This window comes from Eurytemora carolleeae, unplaced genomic scaffold (genome assembly GCF_000591075.1).
Source record: "Eurytemora carolleeae unplaced genomic scaffold, Eaff_2.0 scaffold40, whole genome shotgun sequence".
Taxonomy (NCBI): domain Eukaryota; kingdom Metazoa; phylum Arthropoda; class Copepoda; order Calanoida; family Temoridae; genus Eurytemora; species Eurytemora carolleeae.
The window spans coordinates 25,447-36,720 of NW_019396035.1; the positions used below are offsets into that span (position 1 = coordinate 25,447).

Genomic DNA, 11,274 nt, shown 5'->3' on the forward strand with positions numbered 1-11,274 from the left:
GAGGTCATTAGAGGTCATTAGAGGTCATTAAAATTCAATTTTATTTTATTTTATGAATTTCGATCACTAATTAGGCGTGCATCCAAAAAATTGGAAGATTTGAACCATAAATGGAGGCAGGCCCCCCCCCTTACATCAAATGTGCCAACTCCACCATCCCCTTTACTCAAATATTAACAAACGGTAATTTTCGACCACTAGCGACCATTTTATAAGAAAGAATGAGAATAAAATAAAACCGCTGTACCTCATCATGTTTTCTCTGTATGTGTTTAGTTCTCCGATCACAACATCTAACACAGAGAACCGCTAGGAGAAGGGACATGAGGAGAAGAATTGAACCGGCAACCACAATATACAACCAGGCACAGGCCAGGTGGGAGGTGCAGAAGGGTATTATAAGAGCTATGGCGGGCAGGGCTGGGATCCAGACAGGATCAGATTTTAAGAAGCAGTGAGCCGGAGGATCAACGGAACTAAGATGGCAAGATATATGGCGGGAAGACACTGTGACGCAATAAAAACTATCGCCCTATAAGAATGAAAATGTTTGATTTAAAATTTTATTAGTATATTGTCAAATCTTGACGAGGGTCAGGTTTTTTTCAGTTAAAGGTCAAATCGTCATTAAGTTTAAAGTAAAATAGAATTTAATAAAACATAAACAGAATTAAGAACTTTATGAGTTATTTCCAATGTTATGATATCAAGTAACTTATTCTAAAGTAAAGTAAAAGGTAAAAAATTTAATCCCTCGAAGGATAATTATTTTTAAGAAGATGTGTTATAAAATGTTGATACCTCCAGGTCTGGTGACAGATATGATATATCTGCCTTCCCTTCCTTGTTCCTCTCTATATTAATAGTTTCCTGGAGTACAATATCTACTTCACAATCCTCCTCACTAGTAGACTTGAATAGGGTCACATTAGCAGAGTCATACTGTTTTATATCACTACAAGGTGTGTATGAGAACTGAAAGAATGCTTGCATCCTGGTGACAAGGGGAGATGAAATCACTATTTCAGTCGAGTTCTCTTCAAACCTTTGTAAATTACACCAGGGTTGGATTTCTGATTGAATATTGATAAAATCACTGAAAACTTGATCACACGTGGTGGAGTTACATTTAGCAAACTCGACCCTATACCTTCCACCGTATATAATATAGGTGAAGGATGGTGAGGTGGATACAAGTCTACCAGCTTCACTCTCCCAATAGTGGAACATGGGATGGATATATTTCTGAGTGTTTGTGTCTCCTGAGACGGATATTCTGTAGGGTTGATCATGTTGTCCGTTGAGACAGGTTAGAACATTAGGTCCAGCTCCAGATATAGAAATATCTAGGGAGGATGAAGAGACGTTGTGCTGAACCACTAAACCCCATTTTGATTCATCAATCTAGAAAAACAACCAAATGTTTTACATTCTAGTTTTAATATTTGATAAAATTTGTACCTGAGAGAAACAGTTTATTTCGTTGTCGGAGCAAAACACGGATTGTCCGAACCATAGATAAATCCAAACCAACTTCTTCCCTGGGTTCATTTCTCTTCTTAAGGATCTCCATGTATTTGGATTCTCTTTCACCTCATTTTCGAACCATCTCAACTCAACAAGATCCGTCTGAAAATGTATTTAGTTAAATGTCAATTAAAGATCTGTAAATTGAGAGCCAAGGAAACGTGACTAAAGGTTTACAACCTCCAGGATTTGCCAATTTAAAACGGTAAATTGTTCGGACGACCATTTCGAGGTGGTTTGAACGCGAAACTAAGGAATATCATCAGAAAACTAATTTATTGAAGATATCAGGAGCAAAACAATTATCTTATTTCACACCTCTGTATTTTAATTGAGAAGATTATATTTAAATCAGATATTTGCAAACAGAAATAAAGAAATCCAGGGAATTGGATTGAACCTGGACCTCAATTCTTATCATCTAACAGTGACATGTTGCAAAACAATGTCTCTGAATTTCTATTGTAACCTGAGTACTAATTAAACTGAACAAGGGTTAGAAGGAAGGAATAAAATAATGAAAACCGTGAGAAGACAAGTTCAAGGATAACAATGACCGGATGATAAAACCTAATTTACAAAAGCGAAAACTATATAAGATGGAGGGGGGAGGGGGAATTTAAATATTTTTACAAAACGTCTTTTTACCGCACATAATTTAATTACAGTTTTTAAAAATTTGTTTTTTTTTAAACATTTTGATCGGAAGTGACTTTTACTGTTGAGTTCCAATTTCTCATGTGAATTTCCCCCCCCCCCCCCCATATTATTATTAACATTTTCTGCATAGATAGTTTTACTGAATTAATCTTCTTATCTTATTTTTCAATCCTAATCAGACACAAACCAAATCTTATCAGATTATGGAACACAAACTCAATCCAAATTATCTATAGAGTTACCCACAAAGGATGAGACTTCAGAGACGACTGTACATAATCTATATAGTTCATTGATATATTCATGTTTCCCGGCAGCTATAATCTTGTTTCTTTACTAAATAATCTAATATACCATTATAGAACTATATCTAAAACAGAAAACCTTAATATCGTTAGTTTATAAGAATTAAAGGTTCTCATTAAAGTCTCATCCGTTCTGGGTTAGCCTGTATGTAGAAGAAACACCTATGGCGGACCGCGCCAATTTCAACCCCTCTGCAGAAATATTTTAACTAATCTAAATACCAGAGACCAACCTGACCGTGAAACCAGATAATAATGAAATACAAATATTATCTTAAGATTTCGAAAAGTAATTACTATTGACAATATCTAACCCTACAATCTACGTAAAAATAAGTCCATTATAGTTATACACACATATTATTTTAGTCTTATAAAATATATTCTATATTCATATTATAAAATATATATATTTATTTATAAATACAGAATACTATTAATGTTATTCCAGCTGATGCCTAGAGGTTTACTAGATATATCTAGAGAGCTAAGGATTGAAATAGGCTTCAAGATATCACACACATTTACAGGGGGAATTCATCTTAGTCTGCGTAAAGGGAATATATCAACTTTAAACAAACAGTGTTCACTGTCAAGACAGGTATTTCTAAACTAATCTTATTTTTTATATATCTGTATGATATAATGGTTGTACAGTGCGCGTATAAGAATGGTTTGTATTGAGCAGAGACCAGGTCTCCTCTCTACCAACTATCCCAGTCTTAACTGTTAAACTTACTGGACTAAGATTGGATACTAGGACCCACACTCACTTCACTCTTAATTTGGTTTCAATTCATGTATACGTGCATATACAATATACAGTATACAATATATATTGATTGAACCCTCCACACACACCTGACTAACTTGACCTGCCCTAAATCTGGTATTATAACACCGTATTTTCTAATATTATATTTTCTTATTTCAAAGGAAAGAAAAACAGAAGACTAGAAAAGGAGAATTAAAAGTAAAAAGTAGAGAGAGATATAGCGACGAAAAATAAGAGAAAAAACGGTAAAGGAAAATAGGCAGGTCAAAGAAGAATAAAGAAGGATTACAGAAGTAGAAAAGAATAGGGAAAAAAAGAATACAGAAGAATAAAGAAAAGGAAGAAAAAAGTATCGAAGAGGAAAGAGAAGGGGTCAGAGCGGAAAGTGAAGGATGCAGAGTATAAAGGAAAAATAGAAAGAATATAAGAGAATAGAGGAGGATAGAGGAAAACAGAGGTAAGAGGATAGGAGAGGATACAGGACGAAAAAGATCATGAAAACAAAAGAGAGGGATACGATAGAGAAGAATAGAAGAGGATAGAGAAGAATAAAGGAGAATGAAGAAGAATAGAGGAGGATAGAGAAGACTAGAGGAAGCGAATAATAGAGGATGATAGAGAATAATAAAGAAGATTAAAGAAGAAAAGAGGAGGATAGAGAGGAATAGAGTAGGACAGAAATAAATATAGGAGGATAGAGACGAATAGAGTAGGATAGAGGAGAACAGAAGAGAATAGAAAAGAATAGAGAAGAATAGAGAAGAACAGAGGAAAATAGAGACGAACAAAGGAGAAAAAAGAAAAGAGGAGGATAGAAAAGAATAAAGGAGGATAGAGAAGAATAGAGGAGGATAGAGAAGAATAGAGGAGGATAGAGAAGAATAGAGGAGGATAGAAAAGAATAGAGGAAAATAGAGACGAATAGAGGAGGAAAGAGAAGAATATAGGAGGATACAGAAGAATGGAGAAGAATATAGGAGGATAGAGAAGAATAAAGAAGGAAAGAGAAGAATAGAGGAAAATAGAGAAGAATAGAGGAGGAAAGAGAAGAATAGAGGAGGATAGAGAAGAATAGAAGAGGATAGAGAAGAATAGAGGACGATAGAGACGAATAGAGAAGGACAGAGAATTATAGAGAATGATACAGAAGAATAGAATTGGTAATAAAAGAAAAGTGAAGGATAGAGAAGAATGGAGGCGGATGGAGAAAAGTACATAGAAGAAGATAGAGAATGATAGAGGAGGAGGAGGATAGGATAGAAAAGGATAGATGAGGATAGATGAGAATAGATGAAAATAGAGAAGAATAGAGGAGGATAGACAAGAATAGGGAGGATTGAGAAGAATAGAGGAGGATAGAGAAGAATAGAGGAGGATAGAGAAGAATAGAGAAGGATAGAGAAGGATAGAGAAGAAAAGAGGATGATAGAGAAGAATAGAGGAGGATAGAGAAGAATAGAGGAGGATAGAAAAGAATAGAGGAGAATAGAGAAGAATAGAGGATAGAAAAGAATAGAGGATAGAGAAGAATAGAGGAGGATAGAGAAGAATAGAGGAGGATAGAGAAGAATAGAGGAGGATAGAGAAGAATAGACGAGGATAGAAATGAATAGAGGAGGATAGAGAAGACTAGAGGAGGATAGAGAAGAATAGAGGAGGATAGAAAAGAATACAAGAGGATAGAGAAGAATAGAGGAGGATAGAGAAGAATAGAGGAGGATAGAGAAGAATAGAGAAGGATAGAAAAGAATAGAGAAGGATAGAGAAGAATAGAGGAGGATAGAGAAGAATAGAGGAGGATAGAGAAGAATAGAAGAAGATAGAGAAGAATAGAGGATGAAAATAATGTTACCTTATCGAAATTATTTATTTTGATTTTTAAGCCATTGCAGATTTATTACTCTTCTATTCCAATTTTGGCACAAATCATCAAATTTTCGAGTTGTCTTCTCCCCATAATAGGTCTTGTTTTTGGTACTTGAAATAGGTTAACGATTAGTTGCATTGATTCTATCAGTTCAGAATAATCCATTTCATAACACTATTTCAAGCACCATTTTAAATAAGGTAGAACGAAACTAAGTTAACAGTTAACTATTAAATGTAGTTAGATAGTTATCAGTTAACTTGTAAATAGAGAAGCATCAATTCAATGAAAACATAGTTTACTAAAATAAAAGTCATTTGAAAAGGTATATCATCAAAAGTAAAATACCAAGAAAAAGAGAAAGCGTATCTGGTCTTGAAAGTTAAATTTCGTACCATAAAGAAAATAAAAAGTTGAATCAAAAGAAAAACATGGACTTGAGAGTTAAATATGAAGCAAGTTAATTAAAAAGGCATCCTTAAAATAGGTATTTCATTGTTTAATACTTATTTATGATAAAGTAAATCTTAAAAGGCTATATGATAGATAAATTTTAAGAATTTGCTAAAGTTTAAATAAATTCTTTCTGACGAAAGATATCAAAAATTGAATCAATTATAAAAAGAGAGAAACAAGACCTTAAAATGGGGAGGACAACACTAACCTTGATGAGAGACTGAATAGAAGTTAATTTCGGTCTGCCCTCTTTCACTACTTTTCTATTACTGACTTTAAATTTGATTGGTGTATTCGTACAACTTAGTCAACTTGGAGGATTTCGGAGAAATAATTTCGCGCATTTGTTAATTTAATTTTCAACTATTTTAAATAATTCTATCCAAAAAACGAGGATAGAGAAGAATAGGGAGGATTGAGAAGAATAGGGAGGATTGAGAAGAATAGAGGAGGATAGAGAAGAATAGGGAGGATAGAGAAGAATAGAGAAGGGGATAGAGAAGAATAGAGTACGATAAAGAAGAATAAAGAATTATGGAGGACAGAGAAGAATAGAGGAGGATAGAGAAGAATAGAGGAGGACAGAGAAGAATAGAGAAGGATACAGAAGAATAGGAAGGATAGAGAAGAATAGAGCAGGACAGAGAAGAATAGAGGAGGATAGAGAAGTATGGAGAAGGATAAAGAAGGATACAGAATGATGAGAAGGATAGAAAGAATAGAATTGGATAAAAAAGAAAAGTGAAGGATAAAGAATGGAGGCCGATGAAGAATAGTACATAGAAGAAGATGGATAATTATATAGGATGATAGGATAGAAAAGGATAGAGAAGAATAGATAATGATAAAGAATAGATGAGGATAGTAATAGAAGAGGAAAGAGAAGAATAGAGGATAGAGAATAATAGAGATGAATAGAGTAAGAGAATATTAAGTAAGAATAGATTAAATAGAGAAGAGCGGAGAGAAGACTTATGTAATTTAGGTATTGATTTAATTTTAATATTTAATAATTTTAATTATTCCAAAAAAGAAACACTTAATTCTAATACAAATACTCACCTAAATTTACTGATTCAAGGAGAGGGGGAGAAGTACCAACATTTTGTTCTATAAATACAGGACGAAATTAACTGACTAGATAAAGTAGAGCCGGGGGGTAACTGTTTACAAGAACTACAGCGTACTCAATACTGGGTTAAATATATAATAAATACGATAAGGAAGAAAATAAGAAAATACATGAGTTGTATAATTTAATGCAATATCTGGACGTTTCATAATTAACTGGTGATCCAGCTCTCATTTCATAAACCCGGAGGCAAGAACTCTTCATATTGAAGGATGGAAAAGAAGAATTTTTCAGGATTGCTGAATAAGCTGTCAAAATTGAATTGGATAGATCATCCATAGAAAACTTTGAATTCCTTTACATTTCAGTTTTTTATTAGTGAATTCTTATTGATATTTTTCTTGTGAATTTCTGTTTGTTTTGTCAAGTGTTAACTGTATTGAAATCTGAGTCTTTTTTCTGTCCTTTTGTATTTAGAACCATTGCCTGGATGGGATTAAGCTGTTTAAATTTGCCAAAAGATCAGGTTTCAAAAATAGTGTATTGAGTACTGAATAATACGATAATATATATTGTTAACAAAATAATCGGATCACATTCAGAATACTGGTACATACAATAAACATGAGATTCTTCATTCCAACGTTTACTACTATCACTGTTTCAATATAACGCTAATATTCATCAAAAATATTTCTTTTAAATACAATTATGTGTTCGCTTGATTTCTAGACTAGATGGTACACAATAAAGTTAAATACGGACGATTTTCAACATTAAGTACTAGTCAACAAAAATAAAAAGGGTTACCATAATATTGAAAGTAAAGAATGAGTAAACTGTTATTGAGCATAATTATGCGTCAAGGGCAATATGATGAATTATATCTCGCACAATTGTCTAATTCTAAATGATAAACCAACCACTGCCAGTCTCGGAATATTAACTAGTTGATTAATATTCATATTTTTTATTTCACATAATTTTTATTAAAATGTGAAGAAAAAAGATAAATTGCCAATCTGTTACGTCAGCATGGTTTAATATTTTCAAACTGATATGCAAACAATTACAAAAAAGACATTTTTATCGTTTTAATTCGGTCTGTGGGACTAAATAAATAAAAACGCCTAGTATTTTTCAAAAAAGTATTTAATGTAGAAATTAAGTAATTATGGCAAGAAGGAGTAGATAAAATATGTCTTTAAAGTACATTTTTCTTTTATCATTGACTTTTCTAGAATACAATTAGTGGAAGTAGTAAAAATATTTTGAAAATTTAAGAGATTTCAGAATGAAAGACTATGATTGAAAATGAATTTAAGAGTTAAATAAAACACCTTTTTTTAATAAATCAACAATGTTTTGGCGATTTGCTGAAAAGTAAGCATGAATTAATTTATGATTGGTTTAGGTAAATATTTTTTTAATAAGCTTGTTTGTGAAATTATTTGCAAAGATTGAAAAATTTCTTTTGAGGGAAGAAAAAAATAATAGCTAATGTCTAAGTAATCTATGATTAATATAAATCTATGATCTGTCTTATTCTGTTCTGGAATAAAGAAACTGAACAATTTCCACCCCTAAACTTTTCTAGATTGAAAAGAGCACCGGTATGTTATTGGCTGGTTGAGGAGTATTATTCATGTATATTAGGACGTCAATGCTATTTGTTCAGATGCACGGAATCCATACAATCCATTCTTATTGTTTATGGAAGAATATTTTTGGCACGGAATGTTACAAAACAAAATTCTAAGTTTTAAAGGTAAATATGAGATTAGGAAATGGTCTAATTCTATTTATGGAAACTGGAAAGTAAGATCATATCTAAATCTACCAAATTTCTAGTGAGAATTTAGGTAAGGGGTTTGTAAGATAAAGCTTTCAACCCTGAGAAACTCTTCTCGTTCCATGTTTATATAGATTAATTCTGGGTTGATGATAAGAGTTAGAACCCGTTCTTAAACTCATGTCCAAGTAAAGTTCCGTTCTCCCCGTCGTAGAAAGATACGGTGAATATATTATCCTGAAACAATTTACATTATTTATTTAATAAATTAAAACTTCAAAAGATTTTGAAAGTTTCCATTACCTCGTGGTGTCGATACTGCTTGAGAGAATCGAGGAGGTTTCGAACCTGAGGTCTATGCTCCGCCCAGAGTCCAGGTTTTGCTTCTACAGGATGGATCCACCGTGCAACGTCCTCCAAGTGCTGTGGGAGCAGATACTCTGTCCCTGGGACAATGTTAAAGCTCTCGGAACCATATCTGCGATCACAAATCTTTAAATCCTCGTATCTCACACACATTAGCCTCCTATAATTTCCACGAAACATCTCCGAATCCAGGAGTTTGAGAATACTGAAGAGTAGTTGACTGTGTGCCTCGTAGTTTGGAAACTTTGGAGGAGCTAATCCTTTCCTCAGATGAACCAAACACTCATATGCTAACTTAGACGTTACAAGTATTACTCTTCGTTCTTGGTCATTCAGGAGGTTAGAAACCCATCCATCAGGATTCTCGAGGATTCCATCAGGACCCTCGGTGAACTTCTCATCATAAACGTCGGTGACATCGTTCACATTGAGAATGCTGAGAGATAAAAGCCAATTTTTGAAGAGACGGTTTAGATCTTTAAATCTCTCTGTATCTGGAAAGTAGACTAGAACCAGCTCCTGGTGCCTTAGTCTACATATGTGTTCCATCTCATCGATAGTTAATGACCGAGGAATGTTCTTTTCTTTGATTAGCTCCGGCTCTGGTGAAGAGTTCGGAGTGGTTTGTTCTTTCTTACATTTAACCACGGTCCAGAGAAGAAGAAGGAGACTGAGGAAAAGTATTCCACAAACGCAACCAATAAATATTGGTTCAGAGAGAGGAAGAACTAGAATTGCTTGGTTTGAGTATAATCTGCACTTAACAGGGGTGTCGTAATATACCGAGCATAGTTCAGGGTTCATCTCACAGAACGGACTTCTTTGCTCAATGAGTACACAGTAGCTGGAGTTCATCTCTGCTTCAAAATCATAATTGACAAATCCCAAGCTTGTGTTGAAAAGGTTAACAGTTGGACAGAGAGTTGAATTACAAGAATAAATATTCCTTTGTGATGTGTGGAGTTTATCTAATCCTTCTAACTCACCAGGACACGTCTCATTCTCTTCAGTCTAAATAAAAGATAATTAATCGGGATAAACTAATTTGGTGTTTTTTCCTCTAAATAACATTTTCATCGAATCATGGGGAAAAGGGGGAGGGGGGCATTTAAAAATAGTCGTCTTTTATATATGTTACCTGAAACACTGATATTTCAGCTTGCGAATAATGAAGAATTGGGGAACAGGAAGGAAAAACAGGTTTTATCTCCAGGGTACAGTTTTCCTCCTCCTGGTTAAAGGAGAACCGTGTATGCTTATTTAAGTAGGATAAGCTCATGTCTCCGCAACCATATTCAGATTTGTCTTCGCTGAAAACTTTGAAACTCTGAGTTTCACTGCAAAGGATAGTTCTGCAACTTGTGCAGTATTGGTTCGGACATGAACAACGCCTGAATCTATAGAAATATAACCCTTCCACATAACGGAATGTGAATGAAGGATCAGATATGATTTTACTTAAATAAACCTTGTCTTGTACTCTAGAATCTTTACATGGTTTCTTACAACAATTATCTGAGTTCAGAGAGTCTTGAAGAGATACTAGTTCTAACACTAGTTCAACTCCCGGGTCCTTAGTTTTACCGAGACAGACTTGCAGAGTTTCGTTTATTTGTTGAACATTTTGGAATAATAGTTCGAGGCTTTCCTCGGAGTATTCAAGCTTCAGCGCAATATCATTCAATGCGTCCCTGCAGTTCAATGAACTGTTACTGCTGTGAACAAGAACAATTAGAAATCCTAACAAATAGTTAAACTTCATGATTAACAATCATATATTCTTGTTCACTTAACATCACTAAATAACAATCCGTAAAGATCACGAATCTTCAGACATTTTCATTTCTCTGAAAAAAAACACAAATATTTTGGCTTCATAGACACAATATACGGAGTAACGGATTGAGAACGTACAACTGAAAACTATAGATTTAGGTTATGTTGAAAACTTGAATGATTAAACTGACTTGATCTGGCTTCTCTGGCTTCACTGAGTATATATCGGCCGGCAAGAATCAAATCAGGGAACATTATACACTTTCTTCGATCAACTATAAAAATATTTAGAGATTTATCTTAGAAAGCTTGGGAAACAACACTATCGATCTGACAAAATTGAGTGCTCTTATAATAGACGTAATTGGTTTCAACTATAAGAGGACCAACTGGATGCCATATTTATCTCCAGATTATTGATTTTTTCGTCTGATTATATGGTCTGCTGTTGAAGCCTCTATGTATTTCGGTATTTTCACACAAACCTCGACTATTGCAAGGCTTCGTCAAGTCTAAAATAGGTAGAGAAATCAGAAACGGTTCTACTGAGAGGGAACAATACTACAGACATTGAAAGACATTAATGAGATATGGTTGCAGAAGGAGCAGGGAGATGTTTTCGAAACCGCGCTGGAAACAGATCAGAGTTCGTAACAGAGGCGTATTCAGGGGGGGGGG

The 11,274-nt window shown here is 34.0% G+C and overlaps 1 protein-coding gene across 4 annotated transcripts in view; it reads right to left on the reverse strand.

Annotated features, from left to right (window-relative positions):
- The window catches only part of LOC111697980 (uncharacterized), a 13,739-nt gene extending 3,076 nt beyond the window's left edge, over positions 1-10,663 (reverse strand). For 2 of the 4 annotated variants that reach the window (XR_002764441.1, XM_023468182.1), the window contains exons 1-5: positions 5,799-5,933; positions 5,120-5,244; positions 1,462-1,629; positions 802-1,404; positions 248-532 (exon numbers count right to left, since the gene is read on the reverse strand). Coding sequence is in view for 2 of the 4 variants with exons in the window: in XM_023468182.1 (XP_023323950.1) it covers positions 248-532; positions 802-1,404; positions 1,462-1,551 (978 nt within the window). In the remaining 2 variants the exon portion in view is untranslated. Of the gene's footprint in view, positions 1-247; positions 533-801; positions 1,405-1,461; positions 1,630-5,119; positions 5,245-5,798; positions 5,934-6,652; positions 8,692-8,757; positions 9,832-9,958 lie in introns of those variants that run through there. The other 2 variants (XM_023468194.1, XR_002764434.1) reach the window with 2 other exon arrangements.
- Between the last annotated feature and the right edge of the window lie 611 nt (positions 10,664-11,274).